Source organism: Zonotrichia albicollis, chromosome 24 (assembly GCF_047830755.1).
Source record: "Zonotrichia albicollis isolate bZonAlb1 chromosome 24, bZonAlb1.hap1, whole genome shotgun sequence".
In the NCBI taxonomy this organism is placed as follows: domain Eukaryota; kingdom Metazoa; phylum Chordata; class Aves; order Passeriformes; family Passerellidae; genus Zonotrichia; species Zonotrichia albicollis.
In genome coordinates this window covers 1,962,432-1,985,921 of record NC_133842.1, presented here as the reverse complement: position 1 = coordinate 1,985,921, position 23,490 = coordinate 1,962,432, and the positions used below count along the sequence as shown (strand labels likewise).

Sequence of the window (23,490 nt, the reverse complement as noted above, 5' to 3'; positions counted from 1 at the left end):
CAGGGAGGGGATGGAGGGGACAGGGTGGGGACAATGACAGGGACAGTGAGGGGACACAGGGACAGGGATGGGGACGAGGACAGGGAGGGGACAGTGAGGGGACAATGACGGGGCCAGGGACAGGGCCAGGGACAGGAGGGGACCATGACAGGGATGGGGGGACAGGGATGGGGACAGGGACAGGAGGGGACAGGGACAGAGAGGGGACAGGGCCTCAACAGGGACAGGGACACGGAGGTGACCAGGATGGTGACAGGGACAGGACACTGACAGGGACAGGAATGGGGGGACAGTGGCAGGGAGGGGACACGGACAGGGACAGGGATGGGGACACAGGGACAAGGGAGGTGACAGGGACAGGGGTGACAGGGACAGGGATAGGGGATGGGGAGGCACAGCAGGGGACAGGGACAGGGACAGGGACAGGGACAGGGACAGGGACAGGGACAGGAAGGGACACTGACAGGGACAGGAAGGGGACACTGATAGGGACAGGGACAGGAGGGGACAGGGAGGGGACAGTCACGGGGGTGACAGGGAGAGGGAGGGGATGGCGCCACTTTGGGGACAGGGATGGGGACAGGGATGTGGACATGGAGGGGACAGTGAGGGGACACAGGGACAGGGATGGGGAGACAGGAGGGGACAGGGACAGGGAGAGGGATGGGGACAGGGACAGGAGGTGACAGGGATGGGGACAATGACAGGGGACAGGGACAGGGAGGGGAACAGGGATGGGGACACTGACAGGGACAGGGATGGGGACAGGGACAAGGGAGGTGACAGGGACAGGGACAGGGGATGGGGAGGCACAGGAGGGGACAGGGAGGGGACAGGAGGGGACCATGACAGGGACAGGAAGGGGACACTGACAGGGACAGGGACAGGAGGGGACAGGGACAGGGACACTGACCGGGACAGGGACAGGGACAGAGAGGGGGACAGGGAGGTGACAGGGAGGGGATGGGGGTGACAGGGACAGGGACAGGAGGTGACTGTGATGGGGACAATGACAAGGACAGGGACAGGGAGGGGACAGGGATGGGGGTGACAGGGACAGGGAGGGGATGGCGCCACTTTGGGGACAATGACAGTGACAGTGACAGAGAGGGGACAGGGAGGGGACAGTGACAGTGACAAGGACAGTGACAGGGACAGTGACACTGCCAGGGAGGGGACAGGGACAGGGTGGGGACAATGACAGGGACAGGGACAGGAAGGGGACAATGACAGTGACAGGGAGAGGACAGTGACAGTGACAGTGGCAGTGGCAGTGACGGGGGGGTGACAGGGACAGGAAGGGGACAATGACAGGGCCAGGGAGGGGACAGTGACAGGGACAGGAAGGGGACAGTGACAGTGACAGTGGCAGTGACGGGGGGGTGACAGTGACAGGAAGGGGCCGGCGCCACTTTGGGGACAGAAAGGGGGAACAGGGAGGGGACAGGACAGGGACAGTGACAGTGACAGGGACAGGGACAGGGTGGGGACAGGGACAGTGACAGTGCAGGGTGGGGACAGTGACAGTGACACGGCCATGGCGCAGCCGAGCTCCGTCCCGCTGCTGGGTGAGCCTGCTCTTCATCCTCATCTTCCTCCTCCTCCTCCTCCTCCTCTTCCTCTTCCTCCTCTTCATCTTTGCCCATTTTTCCCAATTTTTCCCTTTTTTCCCCCATTTTTGGGCCCATTTTCCCTCCTGCTCTTCCTCCTCTTCCTTCTCTTCCTCCCCTCCCATTTTTCCCCAATTTTCCATTTTTCCCCATTTTTTGGCTCCTCTTCCTCCTCCTCCTCTTCCTCCCATTTTTCCCAATTTTCCCATTTTTCCCCCATTTTTGTGCCCATTTTCCCTCCTGCTCTTCCTCCTCCTCTTCCTCCTCCTCTTCCTCCCCTCCCAATTTTTCCCAATTTTTCCCTTTTTTCCCCCATTTTTTGGCTCCTCCTCTTCCTCTTCCTCCCATTTTTCCCAATTTTTCCATTTTTTCTCCCATTTTTGGCTCCTCTTCCTCCTCCTCATCCTCTTCCTCCTCTCTTTCATTTTTCCCCAATTTTTCCATTTTTTCCCCCATTTCTGGACCTGCTCTTCCTCTTCCTCCTCTTCCTCCTCTTCCTCCCATTTTCCCCATTTTTTCCCCATTTTTGTGCCCATTTTCCCTCCTCCTCTTCCTCCTCTTCTTCATCTTCCTCTTCCTCCCCACCCAATTTTCCCAATTTTCCCAATTTTTCCATTTTTCCCCCATTTTTTGGCTCCTCTTCCTCCTCCTCATCCTCTTCCTCCCCACCCATTATCCCCCAAATTTCCCAATTTTTCCCCATTTTTTGGCTCCTCTTCCTCCTCCTCATCCTCTTCCTCCTCTCTTTCATTTTTCCCCAAATTTTTCCATTTTTCCCCCATTTTTGTGCCCATTTTCCCTCCTGCTCTTCCTCCTCTTCTTCCTCTTCCTCCCCTCCCAATTTTTCCCAAATTTCCCAATTTTTCCCCCATTTTTTGGCTCCTCTTCCTCCTCATCCTCTTCCTCCTCTCTTTCATTTTTCCCCAATTTTTCCATTTTTTCCCCCATTTCTGGACCTGCTCTTCCTCCTCCTCCTCTTCCTCCCATTTTTCCCAATTTTTCCATTTTCCCCCATTTTTGTGCCCATTTTCCCTCCTGCTCTTCCTCCTCTTCTTCCTCCTCCTCCCCTCCCAATTTTTCCATTTTTTCCCCCATTTTTTGGCTCCTCTTCCTCCTCCTCCTCCTCCTCTTCCTCCTCTCTTTCATTTTTCCCCAATTTTTCCATTTCCCCCCCCATTTCTGGACCTGCTCTTCCTCTTCTTCCTCTTCCTCCTCTTCCTTCCATTTTTCCCAATTTTTCCATTTTTTCCCCATTTTTGTGCCCATTTTCCCACCTGCTCTTCCTCCTCTTCCTCCTCTTCGTCCCCACCCAATTTTCCCATTTTTCCCAATTTTTCCATTTTTTCCCCCATTTTTTGGCTCCTCTTCCTCCTCTTCCTCTTCCTCCTCTTCCTCCCATTTTTCCCATTTTTCCCATTTTTCCCCAATTTTAAATCCCATTTTTCACTGTTTCACTTTTTATTTTCAATTTTTTTCATTCTTCAATTTGATTTCATTTCCATTTCCTTTCACTTTCACTTTTCTTTTTTGAATCGATTTTTTCTTTGAATTTTTCTTTCAATTTCTGTTCATTTAAAATTTCCTTTTTTGTTTTCTATTCAATTTTAATTTTAATTTTAATTTTAATGGTATATTTAATTCTAATGGTATATTTAATTTTTATTTTATTTTTTTCCTATTTATTTTAATTTTAATTTTAATTTTAATTTTATTGGTATATTTAATTCTAATGGTATATTTAATTTTTATTTCTTTTTTTTCCTATTTATTTTAATTTTAATTTTAATGGTATATTTAATTCTAATGGTATATTTAATTTTTATTTTATTTTTTTTCCTATTTAATTTTAATTTTAATTTTAATTTTAATTTTAATTTTAATTTTAATTTTAATTGTATATTTAATTTTTATTTTAATTTTTTTTTCTATTTGATTTTAATTTTAATTTAGATTTTATTTTTTAAAAATTCCATTTACTCTCTAAAATCATTTTTAATTTTATAACTTTTTAGTGAAATTTATTTTCATTTCCTTTCAAAACTAATTGCAATATTTAATTTCTTCTCATTTATTTTCACATTTTAAATTGTACTCGAACTTTATTTTCAATTTTTTAAAATTTAGTTTTAATTTTTAAATTTCATTTTTTTAAATTTCCTTTCAGAAATTCTTTGTTGTTTCCTTGTATTTAAAAATTATTTTTTATTATTATTTTATTTTTTAATATTTATTTTATTTTATTTTCAATTTTTCTTTTTCCATTTTCCCCAATTCAAAATGAAGAAATAAGTTTTTATTTCCTTTTTATTCCCATTATTTTTAAATTTTTAATTTTTTTCCTTTTTATTTCAAAATATTTTGAATTTCCTCTCAATTTTCCTCTCAATTAATTCCCCCTAAATTATGAATTAAAAATAATTCTAATATTTTAATGTTCCAAATTTTTCCAGTTTTAATATTATTTTAATCCCATTTTTATTTTAAATTATTCTAATTTTTAATTTCCTTTCATTCCCCCAATTAATAATTAATAATTTTTTAATTTCATTTTTTTGCAACTTTTTTCCAATTTTTCCCAATTTTTCCCAATTTTTCCCCAATTTTCCCAAATTTTCTAAAATTTTCCCAAATTTTTTAAAATTTTCCCATTTTTCCTTTTCCCAGCTTCTCTCCTGCTCCTTTTCCCGCCGGTGACGCCCTCAGGTAACGAAAAATTCCCAAAAAATCCAAATTTTGGGCAAAAAAATCCAAATTTTGGTCAAAAAAAATCAGAATTTTGGGGGAAAAAAAAAGAATATTGGGAATAAAATCAGAATTTGGGAAAAAAAAATCAGAATTTTGGTGGGAAAAAAATCAGAATTTTGGGGGGGATAAAAATCAGAATTTTGGGGGAAAAAAAAAGAATTTTGGGAAAAAAAATCAGAATTTGGGGGAAAAAAAATCAGAATTTTGGGGAAAAAAATCAGAATTTGAGGAAAAAAAATCAGAATTTTGGTGGGAAAAAAAGTCAGAATTTTGGGTAAAAATCAGAATTTTTAGGGAAAAAAAATCAGAATTTTGGGTAAAAAATCAGAATTTGAGGGAAAAAGATCAGAATTTTGGGGAAAAAAAATCAGAATTTGAGGGAAAAAGATCAGAATTTTGGTGGTGAAAAAATCAGAATTTTGGTGGGAAAAAATATCTGAATTTTGGTGGGAAAAAATATCTGAATTTTGGGTAAAAATCTGAATTTTTAGGGAAAAAAATCAGAATTTTGGGGAGAGAAAATCAGAATTTTGGGTAAAAAATAATCAAAATTTTAGGGAGAAAAATCAGAACTTTGGGGGAGGGAAAAATCAGAATTTTGGGGCAAAAAAATTTATGAATTTTGGGGGAAAAAAATCAGAATTTTTGGGAGAAAAAAAATCAGAGTTTTGGGGGAAAATATCAGAATTTTGGGAAAAAAATCGGAATTTTTGGGAGAAAAAAATCAGAATTTTGGAGGGAAAATATCAGAATTTTGGGGCAAAAAAATATGAATTTTGGGGCAAAAAAGCGCAGAATTTTGGGGAAAAAATTTGAATTTGGGGCAAAAAATTTGAATTTTGGGAAAAAAAAATCAGTATTTTGGGGAAAAAATCACAATTATGGGGGAAAATATCAGAATTTGGGGTAAAAAATCAGAATTTTGGGTCAAAAATCCAAATTTCGGGTTAAAATTTCGCGCTTTTTCTCCATTTCCACCTCACAAAATTCCCATTTTTTTTTTTTCCCATTTTTTTTTTCCCATTATTTTTCCCCCTCAGATTCGCCCCTCCCCCCGCCGTCCATCTCGGTGGCCCCGCCCCGGCCGCACTTCCTGGTCGGCGATCACGTGTCCGTCACGTGCTCGGCGCCGCCGGGCCCAGCGCGCGTGCGCGCTTTCCGCTTCTGGGGCGCCTCGGGCTGGGCCAGCGAGGCGCGCACGACGCGCCGGGCGCACACGATCAACGTCACCGTCAGCGGCCCGCGCGACGGCGGCGTGCACGCATGCGCGTACAGCGCGCGGCGGCGGGACGGCAGCGAGGCGGTGTCGGAGCCCAGCGCGGGCGTGCTCATCCGCGTGCAGGGTGCGGGGGGGGACGGGACGAGACCAAATTGCAGGGGGAGGGATACGGGGTGAAAATTCGGGGGTTTTGGGATTTTTTCGGGGGATTTTGGGGTTTTTTGGGGTGGAATTTGTGGATTTTGGCGGGGTTTTGGGGTGGAATTTGAGGATTTTGGGGGTTTTTTGGGGTGGAATTCGAGGATTTTGGGTTTTTTGGGCGGGTTTTGGGGTGGAATTCGAGGATTTTAGTGTTTTTTTGCGGGGGATTTTGGGGTGGAAGGTTCTGGATTTGGGGTTTTGAGGTGGAATTCGAGGATTTTGGGATTTTTTGGGGTGGAATTCGAGGATTTTGGGGTTTTTTTGGGGGTGGAATTCGAGGATTTTGGGGTTTTTTGGGGGGGGTTGGGGTGGAATTTGTGGATTTTGAGGGTTTTGGGCGTGCTCATCCGCGTGCGGGGTGCGGGGGGGACGGGACCAGACCAAATCGCGGGGCGGGGGGGTGCGGGGTGGAAATTAGGGGATTTTGGGGGGTTTGGGGGGTGAATTTGTGGATTTTTGGGGTTTTGGGGTGGGAAGTTCTGGATTTGGGGGGGTTTTGAGGTGGAATTTGAGGATTTTGGGGGTTTTTTGGGGTGGAATTCGAGGATTTTGGGTTTTTTGGGCGGGTTTTGGGGTGGAATTCGAGGATTTTAGTGTTTTTTTGCGGGGGATTTTGGGGTGGAAGGTTCTGGATTTGGGGCTTTTGGAAAGGAATTTGTGGATTTTGGGTTTTTTGGGGTGGAATTCGAGGATTTTAGAGTTTTTTGGGGGTGGAATTTGAGGATTTTGGGGTTTTTTGGGGGGTTTGGGGTGGAATTTGTGGATTTTGAGGGTTTTGGGCGTGCTCATCTGCGTGCGGGGTGCGGGGGGGGGGGACGGGACCAGACCAAATGGCGGGGGCGGGGGTGCGGGGTGGAAATTCGGGGATTTTGGGGTTTTTTGGGGGGGTTTTGGGGTGGAACTCGAGGATTTGGGGGGTTTGGGGAGGGTTTTGAGGTGGAACTCGAGGATTTGGGGGTTTGGGATGAGGATTTGGGGGTTTTGGGGTTTTTTTGGGAGGGTTTTGGGGTGGAAGGTTCTGGATTTGGGGGTTTTGGGGTGGAATTCGAGGTTTTTTGGGGTGGAATTCGAGGATTTTGGGGTTTTTGGGGGGGGTTTGGGGTGGAATTTGTGGATTTTGAGGGTTTTGGGCGTGCTCATTCGCGTGAGGGGTGCGGGGGGGGACGGGACCAGACCAAATCGCGGGGCGGGGGGTGCGGGGTGGAAATTCGAGGGTTTTGGGGGTTTTTGGGGGGATTTTGGGTTTTTTTGGGGTGGAATTTGTGGATTTTGTGGATTTTGGGAGGGGTTTGGGGTGGAATTCGAGGATTTTAGGGTTTTTTGGGGGTGAAATTCGAGGATTTTGGGGTTTTTTGGGGTGGAATTCGTGGATTTTGGGTTTTTTTGGGGGGCTTTTGGGCGTGCTCATCCGCGTGCAGGGTGCGGGGGGGGACGGGACGGGACCAAATCGCGGGGGGGTGCGGGGTGAACATTCGGGGGTTTTGGGGTTTTTTGGGGGGTTTTGGGGTTTTTTGGGGGGATTTTGGGGTGGAAGGTTCTGGATTTGGGGGTTTTGGGGTGGAATTCGAGAGTTTTGGGATTTCTTGGGGTGGAATTCGAGGATTTTGGGGTTTTTTTGGGGGTGGAATTTGTGGATTTTGGGGGGGGGGTTGGGGTGGAATTCGAGGATTTTGGGGTTTTTTGGGGTGGAAAGTTCTGGATTTAGGGTGGAAATTCGTGGTTTTTTGGGGTTTTTTTGGGGGGGTTTTGGGCGTGCTCATCCGCGTGCGGGGTGCGGGGAGGGGCGGACGAGACCAAATTGCGGGGGAGGGGTTTGGGGGTGGAATTCGAGGATTTTGGGGTTTTTTGGGGTGGAATTCGAGGATTTTGGGATTTTTTGAGGGGGGATTTATAGATTTTGGGGTTTTTTTGGGAGGGTTTTGGGGTGGAAGGTTCTGGATTTGGGGGTTTTGGGGTGGAATTCGAGGATTTTGGGGGTTTTTTGGGGGTGGAATTCGAGGATTTTGGGTTTTTTGGGCGGGTTTTGGGGTGAAATTCGAGGATTTTAGTGTTTTTTTGGGGGGGATTTTGGGGTGGAAGGTTCTGGATTTGGGGCTTTTGGGGTGGAATTTGTGGATTTCGGAGTTTTGGGGTGGAATTCGAGGATTTTAGGGATTTTGGGGGTGGAATTCGAGGATTTGGGGGTTTTTTGGGGGGGTTGGGGTGGAATTTGTGGATTTTGAGGGTTTTGGGTGTGCTCATCCGCGTGCGGGGTGCGGGGGGGGGGAACGGGACCAGACCAAATCGCGGGGGGGGGGGTGCGGGGTGGAAATTCGGGAATTTTCAGAGTTTTGGGAAATTTGTGGATTTGGGGTTTTTTGAGGGGGATTTTGGGGTGGAATTCGAGGATTTTGGGGTTTTTTGGGGTGGAATTTGTGGATTTTGGGGTTTTTTGGGAGGGTTTTGGGGTGGAAGGTTCTGGATTTGAGGGTTTTGGGGTGGAATTCGAGGATTTTGGGGGGTTTTTTGGGGGGTTTGGGGTGGAATTTGTGGATTTTGAGGGTTTTGGGCGTGCTCATCCGCGTGCGGGGTGTGGGGGGGGACGGGACCAGACCAAATTGCGGGGGGGGGGGGGGTGCGGGGTAGAATTCAGGGATGTTGGGTTTTTTTGGGGTGGAATTCGAGGATTTTGGGATTTTTTGAGGGGGAATTTGTAGATTTTGGGGTTTTTTTGGGGGTGGTTTTGGGGTGGAACTCGAGGATTTGGGGTTTTTGAGGTGGAATTCTAGGATTTTGGGGTTTTTTTGGGGTGGAATTCGAGGATTTTGAAGGGTTTTTTGGGGGGGTTTTGGGCGTGCTCATCCGCGTGCAGGGTGCGGGGGGGGACGGGACGAGACCAAATCGCGGGGCGGGGGGTGCGGGGTGGAAATTCGGGGATTTTGGGATTTATTTGGGGGGTTTTGGGGTGGAACTCGAGGATTTGTGGATTTTGGGGTTTTTGGGGTGGAATTTGTGGATTTTGGGGTTTTTTTGGGGGGAGTTTTGGGTGGAATTCGAGGATTTTGGTGGTTTGGGGACGGTTTTGAGGTGGAACTCGAGGATTTGGGGGGTTTGGGGTGGGAATTCGGGGGTTTTGGGTTTTTTTGGGAGGGTTTTGGGGAGGAAGGTTCTGGATTTGGGGGTTTTGGGGTGGAATTCGAGGATTTTGGGGGTTTTTTGGGGGGTTTGGGGTGGAATTTGTGGATTTTGAGGGTTTTGGGCGTGCTCATCTGCGTGCGGGGTGCGGGGGGGGACGGGACCAGACCAAATCGCGGGGCGGGGGGTGCGGGGAGGAAATTCGGGGATTTTCAGAGTTTTGGGAAATTTGTGGATTTGGGGTTTTTTTTGGGGGGGGATTTTGGGGTGGAATTCGAAGATTTGGGGGGGTTTGGGGGTGAAAATTCGAGGATTTTGGGGTTTTTTTGGGGGGTTTTTGGGGTGGAAGGTTCTGGATTTGGGGGTTTTGGGGTGGAATTCGAGGATTTTGGGGTGGAATTCGAGGATTTTGGGATTTTTGGGGGTGGAATTCGAGGATTTTGGAGGTTTTTTGGGGTGGAATTCAAAGATTTTGGCTTTTTTTGGGGGGTTTGGGGTGGAATTTGTGGATTTTGAGGGTTTTGGGCGTGCTCATCCGCGTGCGGGGTGCGGGGGGGGACAGGACGAGACCAAATCGCGGGGCGGGGGGGGTGCGGGGTGAAAATTCGGGGATTTTCAGAGTTTTGGGAAATTTGTGGATTTGGGGTTTTTTTGGGGGGGATTTTGGGGTGGAATTCGAGGATTTGGGGGGGTTTTGGGGCAGAAAGTTCCGGATTTGAGAGGGTTTTGGAGTGGAACTCGTGGATTCGTGGGTTTTGGGGTTTTTTGGGGGGTTTTGGGGTGGAAGGTTCTGGATTTTAGGGTTTTTTGGGGTGGAATTTGTGGATTTTGGGGTTTTTTTGGGGGGGTTTTGGGTGTGCTCATCTGCGTGCGGGGTGCGGGGGGGGACGGGACCAGACCAAATGGTGGGGGGGGTGCGGGGTGGAAATTCGGGGTTTTTGGGGTTTTTTGAGGGGGATTTGTAGATTTTGGGTTTTTTTGGGAGGGTTTTGGGGTGGAACTCGAGGATTTGGGGGGTTTGGGGTTTTTTGGGGGGGGGTTGGGGTGGAATTTGTGGATTTTAGGGGCTTTTTGGGGGGAGTTTTGGGTGGAATTCGAGGATTTTGGTGGTTTGGGGAGGGTTTTGAGGTGGAACTCGAGGATTTGGAGGTTTGGGATGGGGATTCGGGGGTTTGGGGTTATTTTTGGGGGGGTTTTGGGGTGGAAGGTTCTGGATTTGGGGCTTTTGGGGTGGAATTCGAGGATTTTGGGGTTTTTTGGGGTGGAATTTGTGGATTTTGAGGGTTTTGGGCGTGCTCATCCGCGTGCGGGGTGCGGGGGGTGTGGACGAGACCAAATTGCGGGGGGGTGTGGGGTGGAAATTCGGGGATTTTGGGGTTTTTGGGGTGGAATTTGAGGATTTTGGGGGTTTTTTTTGGGTGGAATTCGAGGATTTTGGGTGTTTTGGGCGGGTTTTGGGGTGGAATTCGAGGATTTTAGTGTTTTTTTGCGGGGGATTTTGGGGTGGAAGGTTCTGGATTTGGGGCTTTTGGGGTGGAATTTGTGGATTTCGGAGTTTTGGGGTGGAATTCGAGGATTTTAGGGTTTTCTGGGGTGGAATTCGAGGATTTTGGGTTTTTTTGGTGTGGAATTTGTGGATTTTGGGGTTTTTGGGGGGGTTCTGGGCGTGCTCATCCGCGTGCGGGGTGCGGGGGGGGAAAGGACGAGACCAAATGGCGGGGCGGGGGGGTGCAGGGTGGAAATTCGGGGATTTTCAGAGTTTTGGGAAATTTGTGGATTTGGGTTTTTTTTGGGGGGGATTTTGGGGTGGAATTCGAGGATTTGGGGGGGTTTTGGGGCAGAAAGTTCCGGATTTGAGAGGGTTTTGGAGTGGAACTCGTGGATTCGTGGGTTTTGGGGTTTTTTGGGGGGTTTTGGGGTGGAAGGTTCTGGATTTTAGGGGTTTTTTGGGGTGGAATTTGTGGATTTTGGGGTTTTTTTGGGGGGGTTTTGGGCGTGCTCATCCGCGTGCGGGGTGCGGGGGGGGACGGGACGAGACCAAATCGCGGGGCGGGGGGGTGCGGGGTGGAATTTCGGGGATTTTGGGGGGTTTTCGGGGGATTTTGGGGTTTTTTGGGGTGGAATTCGTGGATTTTGGCGGGGTTTTGGGGTGGAATTCGAGGATTTTGGGGTTTCTTGGAGTGGGAAGTTCTGGATTTGGGAGGGTTTTGGGGTGGAATTTGTGGATTTTGGGGTTTTTTTTGGGGGGTTTGGGGTGGAATTTTTGGATTTTGAGGGTTTTGGGCGTGCTCATCCGTGTGCGGGGTGCGGGGGGGGACGGGACCAGACCAAATCGCGGGGCGGGGGGGTGCGGGGTGGAATTTCGGGGGTTTTGGGTTTTTTTTCGGGGGATTTTGGGGTTTTTTGGGGTGGAATTTGTGGATTTTGGCGGGGTTTTGGGGTGGAATTCGAGGATTTTGGGATTTTTTGGGGTGGAATTCGAGGATTTTGGGGTTTTTTTGGGGGTGGAATTCAAAGATTTTGGCTTTTTTGAGGGGGTTTGGGGTGGAATTTGTGGATTTTGAGGGTTTTGGGCGTGCTCATCCGCGTGCGGGGTGCGGGGGGGGGACGGGACCGGACCAAATGGCGGGGGGGTGCGGGGTGGAAATTCGGGGGTTTTGGGGGGTTTGGGGGGTGAATTTGTGGATTTTTGGGGTTTTTTGGGGGGATTTTGGGTTTTTTGGGGTGGAATTTGTGGATTTTGTGGATTTTTGGGGGGTTTGGGGTGGAATTCGAGGATTCTGGGGTATTTTTGGGGTGGAAATTCGTGGATTTTGAGGGTTTTGGGGTGGAATTTGTGGTTTTTAGGGTTTTTTCGGGGTGGAATTCGAGGATTTTGGGGTTTTTTGGGGTGGAATTTGTGGATTTTGGGTTTTTTTTGGGGGGGTTTTGGGCGTGCTCATCCACGTGCGGGGTGCGGGGGGGGGACGGGACCAGACCAAATCGCGGGGCGGGGGGGGGGTGCGGGGTGGAAATTCGGGGATTTTCAGAGTTTTGGGAAATTTGTGGATTTGGGGTTTTTTTGGGGGGAGGGAATTTTGGGGTGGAACTCGAGGATTTGGGGGGGGGGTTGGGGTGAAAATTCGAGGATTTTGGGATTTTTGGGGGGGTTTTGGGGTGGAACTCGTGGATTTGGGGTTTTTTGGGTGGAATTCGAGGATTTTAGGGTTTTTTGAGGGGGAATTTGTGGATTTTGGGGTTTTTTGGGGTGGAAAGTTCTGGATTTGTGAGGGTTTTGGGGTGGAATTTGTGGATTTTGGGGTTTTTTTGGGTGGATTTTGAGGATTTTGGGGGTTTTTTGGGAGTGGAATTCGAGGATTTTGGGGGATTTTTGGGGGGTTTGGGGTGGAATTTGTGGATTTTGAGGGTTTTGGGCGTGCTCATCCGCGTGCGGGGTGCGGGGGGGGACGGGACCAGACCAAATCGCGGAGCGGGGGGGTGCGGGGTGGAAATTCGGGGATTTTGGGATTTTTTGGGGGGGTTTTGGGGTGGAACTCAAGGATTTGGGGGGTTTGGGGTTTTGGGGGGGGGTTTTGGGGTGGAATTTGTGGATTTTGGGGGTTTTTTGGGGGGAGTTTTGGGTGGATTTCGAGGATTTTGGTGGTTTGGGGAGGGTTTTGAGGTGGAACTCGAGGATTTGGGGGTTTGGGATGGGAATTCGGGGGTTTTGGGGTTTTTTGGGAGGGTTTTGGGGTGGAATTCGAGGATTTGGGGGTGTTTTTGGGGGGTTTGGGGTGGAATTTGTGGATTTTGAGGGTTTTGGGCGTGCTCATCCACGTGCGGGGTGCGGGGGGGGGGGGGGACGGGACCAGACCAAATTGCGGGGCGGGGGTGCGGGGTGGAAATTCGGGGATTTTGGGGGGTTTGGGGGGTGAATTTGTGGATTTTTGGGGTTTTGGGGTGGGAAGTTCTGGGTTTGGGGGGGTTTTGGGGTGGAATTTGAGGATTTTGGGGGTTTCGGGAGGGTTTTGGAGTGGAACTCGTGGATTTGTGGATTTTGGGTTTTTTTTGTGGGGGGTTTTTGGGGTGGAAGGTTCTGGATTTGGGGCTTTTGGGGTGGAATTTGTGGATTTCAGAGTTTTGGGGTGGAATTCGGGGATTTTGGGGGTTTTTGGGGGAGAATTTGTGGATTTTTGGGGTGGAAGGTTCTGGATTTGGGAGGGTTTTGGGGTGGAATTTGTGGATTTTGAGGGTTTGGGGTGGAATTTGTGAGTTTTTGGGTTTTTGGGGTGGAATTCGAGGGTTTTGGAGTGGAACTCGAGGATTCGTGGATTTTGGGGTTTTTTTGGGGGGTTTTGGGGTGGAAGGTTCTGGATTTTGGGGTTTTTTAGGGTGGAAGTTCCTGATTTGGGGTTCTGGGGTGGAATTCGAGGATTTTGGGGGGAATTTGTGGATTTTTGGGGAGGAATTTGTGGATTTTTGGGGGTTTTTTTGTGCGGGGTTTGGGGTGGAATTCGAGGATTTCGGGGTTTTTGGGGGGGGGTTGGAGTGGAAAGTGTGAAAATTGGGGTTTTGGGATGGAATTCATGGATTTGGGGTTTTTTGGGGGGGATTTTGGGGTGGAATTTGTGGATTTTGGGGTTTTTTGGGGGGGTTTTGGGGTAGAATTTGAAGATTTTGGGGGTTTTGGGTTGGGAAGTTCTGGATTTGGGAGGGTTTTGGGGTGGAATTCATGGGTTTTGGGGTTTTGGGGTAGAAAGTTTGAAAATTTGGGGTTTTTTTGGGGTGGAACTCGTGGATTTGGGGGTTTTGAGGTGGGAAGAACCAAAGTTGGGCGGTTTTGGGGTGAAATTGGTGGATTTGGGGTGGAAAGTTCTGCATTTGGGGGTTTCGGGGGTGGGAAATCCGTGGATTTTGGAAGGTTTGGGGTGGAAAGTGTGAAAATTTGGGGGTTTTGTCGCAAAATTTGGGCGTTTTTATCCCAAAATTCGACCAAAACGTTGGATTTTCCACCCAACCTCGACTTTTCCACCAAAATTTTGCCATTTTCACCCCAAAATTCGTCCCCATCGACCAAAAACTTCCGTTTTCCCCCAAATCTCACATTTCAATCCCTGACCCCGCCCCCCAACTTTGACCTTTAACCCCGCCCCCCCCAGACCGCCCCGCCCAGCCCAACCTGACGGTGTCGCCGTCACGCCGCACCGTGATTGGCCAGCCCCTCCTCTTCCTGTGCGCGGCCCCGCCCGGCCCCGCCCCCCCGCGGCGCCACTTCCGCTTCCTGCGCGACGACCGCGAGCTGGACGGCGACGGGGAGCCGGAAGGTTCCGGAAGCGCCCGGATGAGGGTGGAGAGGAGCGGCCGGAACGACACCGGGAACTTCAGCTGCCGCTACGAGGAGATGGCCGAGGGGCGCTGGATCGGCTCCTACGCCAGCGAGGCCGTGGCCGTGGTGGTGGAAGGTGGGCTGGGTTGGGTTGGGTTGGGTTTGGTTGGGTTTGGTCGGGTTTGGTTGGGTTTGGTTGGGTTTTGTTGGGAAAAGATTGAGTTGGGTTGAGTTGGGTGGAGTTTGGTTGAGGTTTGTTGAGTTTTGTTGGGTTTCGTTGGGTTTTGCAGGGTCAAGATTCAGTTTGGTTGGGTTTGGTTGGGTTTGATTGGGTTTGGTTGGGAAAAGATTGAGTTGGGTTGAGTCTGGTTGGGTTTTGTTGGATTTTATTGGGTTATGCTTGGGTCTGGTTGAGTTTGGTTGAGTTTTGTTGGGTTTTGCAGGGTCAAGATTAAGTTTGGTTGGGTTTGGATGGGTCAAGATTGAGTTTGGGTTGGGTTTGGTTGGGTTTGGTTGAGTTTCGTTGGGTTTTGTTGGGAAAAGATTGAGTTGGGTTGGGTTTGGTTGGGTTTGGTTGAGTTTCATTGGATTTCGTTGGGTTTTGCTGGGTCAAGATTAAGTTTGGTTGGGTCAAGATTGGGTTTGGATGGGTCAAGATTGAGTTTGGTTGGGTTTGGTTGAGTTTTGTTGGGTTTGATTAGGTCAAGATTGGGTTTGGTTGGGTTGGGTTTGGTTGAGTTTCGTTGAGTTTTGTTGGGTTTCGTTGGGTTTTGCAGGGTCAAGATTCAGTTTAATTGGGTTTGGATGGGTCAAGATTGAGTTTGGTTGAGTTTGGTTGGGTTTGATTAGGTCAAGATTAAGTTTGGTTGGGTTTGGTTGAGTTTCGTTGAGTTTCGTTGGCTCAAGATTGAGTTGGGTTGGGTTTGGTTGAGTTTTGTTGGGTTTTGCTGGGTGGAGATTAAGTTTGGTTGGGTTTGGTTTGGTTTGGTTGACTTTCATTGGGTTTTGCTGGGAAAAGATTGAGTTGGGTTGAGTTTGGTTGAGTTTCGTTGGGTTTTGTTGGGTCAAGATTAAGTTTGGTTGAGTTTGGATGGGTCAAGATTGAGTTTGGTGGAGTTTCGTTGAGTTTTCTTGGGAAAAGATTGAGTTGGGTTGGGTTTCGTTTGGTTTCATTGGGTCAAGAGTGGGTTTGGTTGAGTTTGGTTTTGTTTGGTTGAGTTTTTGTTGGGTTTCATTGAGTTTTGTTGGCTCAAGATTGAGTTTGGTTGGGTTTGGTTGAGTTTCGTTGGGTTTTGCTGGGTCAAGATTAAGTTTGGTTGGGTTTGGATGGGTCAAGATTGAGTTTGCTTGAGTTTAGTTCAGTTTGGTTGGGTCAAAATTGGGTTTAGTGGAGTTTGGTTAAGTTTTGATGAATTTGGTTGAGTTTGGTTGAGTTTTTGTTGGGTTTCATTGAGTTTCGTTGGCTCAAGATTGAGTTTGGTTGGGTTTGGTTGAGTTTTGTTGGGTTTGGTTGAGTCAAGATTGGGTTTGGTTGGGTTTGATTTGGTTTGGTTGAGTTTCGTTGGGTTTTGTTGGGAAAAGGTTGAGTTTGGTTGAGTTTCATTGGGTTTAGTTGGGTTTCGTTGGGTCAAGATTGAGTTTGGTTGGGCTTGGTTGGGTTTGGATGGCTCAAGATTGAGTTTGGTTGAGTTTGGTTGAGTTTCGTTGGGTTTGGTTGGGTTTCGTTGGGTTTTGCTGGGAAAAGATGGAGTTGGGTTGGGTTTGGTTGAGTTTGGTTGGGTCAAGATTGAGTTTGGTGGAGTTTCGTAGAGTTTTCTTGGGAAAAGATTGAGTTGGGTTGGGTTTCGTTGGGTTTTGTTGGGTTTGCTTGAGTTTGGTTGGGTCAAGAGTGGGTTTGGTTGAGTTTGGTTTCGTTTGGTTGAGTTTTTGTTGGGTTTTGCTGGGTCAAGATTAAGTTTGGTTGAGTTTGGATGGGTCAAGATTGAGTTTGCTTGAGTTTAGTTGAGTTTGGTTGGGTCGAGATTAAGTTTGGTTGGGTTTGGTTGGGTTTGGATGGGTCAAGATTGAGTTTGGTTGAGTTTGGTTGAGTTTTTGTTGGGTTTCATTGAGTTTCGTTGGCTCAAGATTGAGTTTGGTTGGATTTGCTTGAGTTTGATTGAGTTTGGTTGGGTTTTGTCGAGTTTGGTTGCGTTTTGTTGGGAAAAGATTGAGTTTGGTTGGGTTTGGTTGAGTTTCATTGGGTTTCATTGATTTTTCTTGGGTCAAGGTTGGGTGAAGATTGAGTTTGGTTGACTTTCGTTGAGCTTGGTTGGGTCATGGTTGGCTTTCGTTGAGTTTCATTGGGTCAAGATTGAGTTTGGTTGAGTTTGGATGGGTTAAGGCTGAGTTTGCTTGAGTTTCGTTGAGTTTGCTTCGGTTTGGTTTATTTTTCTTGAGTTTGGTTGGGTTTCATTGGGTTTGTTTGAGTTTCCTTGAGTTTGTTTGAGTTTTCTTGGGTTTGACGGGAAAAAGATTGAGTTTCGTTGGGTTTTGTTTGGTTTCGTTGAGTTTCGTTGGGTTTCACTGGGTCAAGATTAAGTTTGGTTGGGTTTGGTTGGGTTTTGTTGAGCTTTTGTTGGGTTTCGTTGGGTCAAGATTAAGTTTGATTGGGTTTGGTTGGGTTTTGTTGAGCTTTTGTTGGGTTTCATTGGCTCAAGACTGAATTGGGTTGGATTTGCTTGAGTTTGATTTGGTTTGGTTGGGTTTTGTTGAGTTTTGTTGGGGAAAGATTGAGTTGGGTTGGGTTTGGTTGAGTTTGGTCGAGTTTTGTTGGGTTTCGTTGGGTTTTGCGGGGTCAAGATTAAGTTTGGTTGGGTTTGGTTGGGTTTGGATGGGTCAAGATTGAGTTTGGTTGAGTCTGGTTGGGTTTGGTTGAGTTTCGTTGGGTTTTGTTGGGTCGAGATTCAGTTTGGTTGAGTTTGGATGGGTCAAGATTGAGTTTGGTGGAGTTTGGTTGAAATTCATTGGGTTTGGTTGGGTCAAGATTAAGTTTGGTTGGGTTTGCTTGAGTTTGGTTGAGTTTCGTTGATTTTTATTGGGTCATGGTTGGGTTTGGTTGAGTTTCGTTTGAGTTTTGTTTGGTTTGGTTGAGTTTCCTTGGGTTTCTTCTCCGTCTTCTTCATTTTCATCTTCAAAAAATTGAATTTTGGTGCCATTTTTAGGCTTTTTTTCCCTCAACAATATTGAATTTTTGCCCCGTTTCGGCCATTTTTTCATCCGAAAATTGCCATTTTTAGGGGTTTGTTTCTCAAAAAAAAATTGAATTTTTGTGCCATTTTTAGCGCTTTTTTCTCAAAAAAATTTGAAATTTTGTGCCATTTTTAGGATTTTTTATCTGAAAAAAATTAGAATCTTCTAATATTTTTGGCCATTTTTTCTCAAAAAAAATTCGAATTTTGGCGCCATTTTTGGCCATTTTATTCCTCCAAAAATTTGAACCTTTGAGCCATTTTTGGCCTTTTTTTTCCACCGAAAAAATTTAATTTTTGTGCCATTTCTGGTTTGCTTTTCCCTCCAAAAAATTCAAATTTTTTCAACGTTTCTAGCCTTTTTTTCCTCCACAAAATCGAATTTTGGTGCCATTTTTAGCCTTTTTTTTTTGTCCAAAAAACTGAATTTTTTCTCCATTTTTGGCCATTTTCTAAAAAACTTGAATTTTGGTTTCAATTTTAGAATTTTTTATCTCAAATAAAATTGAATTTTTTTTTCTATTTTTAGCCTCTTTAATCTCAAAAAAATTAAATTTCTGTACCACTTTTACCCTTTTTTTTTTCTAAAAAAAATTTAAGTTTTCCACCATTTTTGGCCATTTTTTCCTCCGAAAAATTGAATTTTTTGTGCCTGTTTTTGTCATTTTTTTCTCAAAAATTTTAAATTTTTGTGCCATTTTTGATAATATGTTCCCAAAAAAATCAAAATTTTTTGCCGTTTTCCCCCCAAAATTTAAAAATCCCCGATTTCACCGATTTCCCCCCAATTTTTTTTTTCCCCCCAGAGCCGTCCCCGCCCCCGGTGCTGTGGGTGGAGCCTCGCTCGGGCGTGGTCGGGGCGGGGCAGCGCCTGCGCCTGATTTGCTCCGCCCACCGACGTCACTTCCGGCGCCGCTTCCGCTTCTTCCGCGACGGCGCCGAGCTGCGCGATGACCTCATCAATGACGTCAACGATGACGTCATCGGGGACGGGTCGCAGGTGGTGCTGGAGCGGATTTTGCCGGAATTTTCCGGGAATTTCAGCTGCCGGCTGGAGGAGGAGGTGGGCGGGGCCTGGGTGGAGGCTCCGCCCAGTGAAGGCGTGGCCGTGCTGGTCGTGGGTAGGTTTGGGGATTTTGGCGGGAAATTTTGGGATTTTGGGGGAAAAATGGAGGGGGGGGGTGACAAAATTGGGTTTGGCCACGCCCACTGCAATGGACGCACCCATCCCATTGGCCACGCCCACCTAAGTGATCACAGCAATTGGCCACGCCCATCAAAATGACCACACCGCAATTGGCCGTGCCCATAAAATTGGCCACACCCACAAAATGGCCACACCCACCCAAATGACTGCAAAAAATTGGTCACGCCCATTGTGCTGACCACACCCCCAAATGCCACACCCATCCCAATGACCACACCCAGAAAAGACCACACCCACCCCCCTGACCACACCCACCCCCCTGACCACACCCACCGACCACACCCTTTAATGACCACACCCACCCTAATGACCACACCCCAATGGACCATGCCCATCAAGATAGCCACGCCCACTCCAAATACCAAACACAGCCCATTGGTCACTCCCACTTATTGGCCACTCCCCCGCATTGACCACACACCAAATGACCACACCCACTCTATTGACCACACCCCAAAGTGGCCACGCCCAACAAAATGGCCACACCCACCCCAATGACCACGCCCCAAAATGGCCACACCCACCAGTTGGGCACAGCAAAATTGGCCACACCCATTTCAACGACCACACCCTTAAGTGGCCACACCCACCCAAGTGGCCACACCCACAAATGGCCACACCCATAAATGGCCACACCCACCTCAATGACTGCAAAAAATTGGCCATGCCCACTGATTGACCACACCATCAAATTAGCCACACCCCCTCTAAGTACCAAACACAGCCCATTGGCCACTCCCACTCATTGGCCACTCCCACACACTGACCACACCCCAAAGTGGCCACGCCCAACAAAATGGCCACACCCACCAGTTGGGCACAGCAAAATTGACCATGCCCATCTCAATGACCACACCCTTAAGTGGCCACACCCACCCAAGTGGCCACACCCACAAATGTCCACACCCACACATTGATCTCAATTAAATTGACCATGCCCATCAAAATGGCCACTCCGATCTCAATGACCACACCCCAAAAATGGCCACACCCATCAAATTAGCCACACCCACCCCAATGACCACACCCCAAAATGGCCACACCCCACCCCAATGACCACACCCTAAAATGGCCACACCCACCCCAATGATCACACCCCAAAATGGCCACACCCACCCCAATGATCACACTCCCAAAAGGCCACACCCATCCCAATGACCACACCCTAAAATGGCCACACCCACCCCAATGACCACACCCTAAAATGGCCACACCCATGCTAAAATTAGCCACACCCACTCCAATGACCACACCCTCAACGATCACACCCCAACATGGCCGCACGCACCCCAATGGCCACACCCATCAAATTAGCCACACCCCCAAATGGCCACACCCACCCTAATTACCACACCTCCAAGTGGCCACACCCACTGCAATGAGCCCACCCACAAATGGCCACACCCACTCATGGGCTTGACTGAAATTGGCCCCGCCCATCAAAATTGGTCTCAACCACTCGATTGGCCACACCCCCAAATGGCCACACCCATTGTGCTGACCACACCCCCAAACTGAGACATCCACTCTATTGACCACACCCCCGAGTGGCCACACCCACACCAATGACCACACCCACCCCTATATCCCCACCCCCAGTTGGCCCCACCCACCCCAGTAACCACACCCCAAATGGCCACGCCCATTGTGCTGACCACACCCCTAAACGCCACACCCACCCCAATGACCACACCCAGAAAAGGCCACACCCACCCTAATGACCACACCCCCAATTGGCCCCACCCACCCCAGTGACCACGCCCTAAATGGCCACGCCCATTGTGCTGACCCCACCCCACTGACCACGCTCCAAAAGGCCACACCCACCCTATTGACCACACCCACCCCACTGACCACACCCACAAATACCACACCCGCCCCAATGATGACACACCCACTCTATTGACCACACCCACCCCACTGACCACACCCACCGACCACACCCTTAAATGGCCACACCCACCCTAATGACCACACCCCAATGGACCAAACCCATTAAATTAGCCACACCCAGCTGAGTGACCACACCTTAAAATGGCCACACCCACCCACTGACCACACCCTCGCTGACCACACCCACCCACTGACCATGCCCACAATGACCACACATTAATGACCACGCCCACTCCAATGGCCACACCCTCTTACTGACCACACCCACCTAATGGCCACACCCACCTACTGACCGCATCCACTCTATTGACCACGCCCCCTCTCATTGACCACGCCCCTTCCTCTGACCACGCCCACTGACCCTGGGGGCATTTTTGGGGTGATTTTTGGGTTTTTTGGGGAATTTTCTGTCCCAGCATTTTTTCTGAGGAGATTTCTCCCCCCCAGCCAACTTCGACTTCCTCCCATTGGTCATCGGCGGCGTGGTGGGCGTGGCCTCGCTGCTCCTGGCGATCCTATTGGCTGCCTGGCTGTGCCGCAGGAGGAGGGGGTCAGTGAGGGGGGGAGGGGAGGGGTTGGACCCCCAAAAGTCCCCAAATCTCCCATTTTAACCCAAAATTTCCCTGGTCAGGCCAAAAATTGAACATTTAACCCCAAAATCACTAATTTTCCCCCAAATTTTTCTATTTAAGTCCCAAATTTGGTAATTTGGCCCCAAATTTCCCATTTTCACCCTAAATTTCTCACTTTGACCCCAAAGTCCCACATTTTAGTCCAGAATTGTTTCTTGCCCTGAAATTCCCCATTTTAACCCCAAAATTTCTTTGGTCAGACCAAAAAATTGAAAATTTAACCCCCTAATCATTAATTTTACCCCAAATTCTCTGTTTAGACCCCAAAACTTTGATTCTTGCCATAAAAATCCTCATTTTACCCCAAAACCTTGGATTTACCCCCAAAATCACCAATTTTATTCCAAACTTCTCATTTTCCCATAAATTTTCATGTTTTGTCTCCAAACCACCTCAAAAAATCCCCAAATTATCTCCAAAATTTTCTTTTTTCCCCCAAAAAATCCTCAATTGCCTTCCAAATCAATTTTTTCACCCCAAAAATGGCAATTGTCACCAAAATATTCTTTTTTTCCCAAAAAATGGCATTTTTTTCCCAAAATGTCGGATTTTCACCCCCAAAATGGCTCCTTCTCCCCGAAATGTTGGGTTTTTACCAAAAAAAGGCATTTTTTGCCCAAAATGTCGAATTTTCGCCCCAATCCAGGCGGTTCCCGCTGGCGGGGGCTCCGCCCCGGTGACGACACCGGGACCCTGCGCATGGGGGACCTCGAGGTGGCCGCCTGACACCGGCCACGCCCACCAAGATGGCCGCCGGTGAGCCCGGACCACGCCCACAAGATGGCCGACAACATGGAGACCGCACTCCCTAAATGCTGCCCAGACCACGCCCCCAAAATGGCCGACAATGTGCTGACAACCCCATAACGAAGGGGGAGGCGACGTGGAAGGCCACGCCCCCAAGATGGCTGAAAATTCAAAGACCACGCCCCCCAAGATGGCTGACAACCCACAGGCCACGCCCTAAAATAAAGCTGAGGTCATGCCACCAATGTCGTTGAAAATTCAAAGACCACGCCCCCAAAATGGCGCCCAGGCCACGCCCCCAAGATGGTCATAACCTCACAGGCCACGCCCACAAATTTGTGCAAAGACCACGCCCCAATGTGATTGACAACTCACAAGCCACGCCCCCAAAGATGCAGTGGTCGTGCTCACAAAATGGCCGAAATATCACAGGCCACCCCCAAACTGCGCCGAGACCACGCCCCCAAGATGGCTGAAAACTCACAGGGCCACGCCCCCAAAAGATGCAGAGGCCACGCCCATAAGATGGCCGACAATGTGCTGACGATCCCGTAATGATGCTGAGACCACGCCCCCAGGATGGCCGAGAACTCACAGGCCACACCCCCAAATTTGTGCAGAGGTCACACCTACAAAATGGCCGACAAATCACAGGCCACGCCCCCAAAATGTCACCCAGTCCCCACCCCCAAGATGGCTCAAATTCAACAGGCCACGCCCACAAAACAAGTTGAGACCACGCCCCCAATATGTCTGACAATGTGAAGACCGATCTCTCAAAATGGCATCCAGGCCACGCCCTTAAGATGGCCGACTTCTAGCAGGCCAGGCCCCCCAAATTTGCGCAGAGACCACGCCCACAAAATGGCCGTTGTGCCACAGGCCGTGCCCCCAAATGCAGATAAGACCACGCCCCCAAGACGGCCAATAACTCACAGGCCACGCCCTTAAGCTTGTGCATAGGCCACGCCCCCACGATGGCTGCAAATTCGCAGATCACGCCCTCAAAAAAACTTCCTGGTCACGCCCCCAAGATGGCTGACATTGCACAGACCACGCCCCCCAAATGGGGCTGAGGCCACGCCCCCAAAATGCTTCACAATGTGCAGGCCACGCCCACAAAGCTGCAGTGAGCACGCCCCCCAAATGGCTGACAACTCAAAGGTCACGCCCTCAAAAGATTCTGAGACCACGCCCCCAAGATGGCTGACAATTTGAATACCACGCCCCCAAAATGGCTTCCAGGCCACGCCCCCAATGTGGCCAAAACCCCACAGGCCACGCCCCCAAATTTGTGCAGAGACTACGCCACAAAGATGATTGACATCTTACAGGCCACACCCACAAAGCTGCAATGGCCACACCCCCAATATGGCTGCCATATCACAGGCCACGCCCCCAAATAAAGCTCAGACCACGCCCCAAAAATGGCTGACTCAATAAAGGCCACGCCCCCAAAGTGGCCATAGGTGTTGAGGCCCCGCCCCCAAAAAGGCGGCAGGGGGTGGGGTCAGCTGAGGCAGCCAATGGGGGCTGTTGGATGCGAGTGTGCTGTGTCCTGATTGGTCCTTTTGGATTTAGGGGCTGTTT

The 23,490-nt window shown here is 48.8% G+C and overlaps 1 protein-coding gene across 1 annotated transcript; it reads left to right on the top strand.

Moving 5' to 3' along the window:
• The first annotated feature begins 1,481 nt into the window (after positions 1-1,481).
• Positions 1,482-22,022, top strand: LOC141731729 (Fc receptor-like protein 5). The gene is made up of 7 exons (XM_074558216.1): positions 1,482-1,568; positions 4,275-4,313; positions 5,396-5,698; positions 14,028-14,330; positions 18,228-18,542; positions 20,969-21,071; positions 21,801-22,022. The coding sequence occupies exons 1-7, from the start codon at positions 1,538-1,540 to the stop codon at positions 21,877-21,879; spliced, it is 1,173 nt and encodes a 390-aa protein (XP_074414317.1). The 5' UTR covers positions 1,482-1,537; the 3' UTR covers positions 21,880-22,022.
• The last annotated feature ends 1,468 nt before the right edge of the window (positions 22,023-23,490 follow it).

Bases quoted from the DNA above. Each gene is read 5' to 3' on its own strand.
- LOC141731729 (XM_074558216.1), top strand. From the start codon at position 1,538: ATGGCGCAGCCGAGCTCCGTCCCGCTGCTGG. The intron at 1,569-4,274 runs GTGAGCCTGCTC...TCCTTTTCCCAG, and splicing joins GAGCTCCGTCCCGCTGCTGG to CTTCTCTCCTGCTCCTTTTC. The intron at 18,543-20,968 runs GTAGGTTTGGGG...TCTCCCCCCCAG, and splicing joins CGTGGCCGTGCTGGTCGTGG to CCAACTTCGACTTCCTCCCA.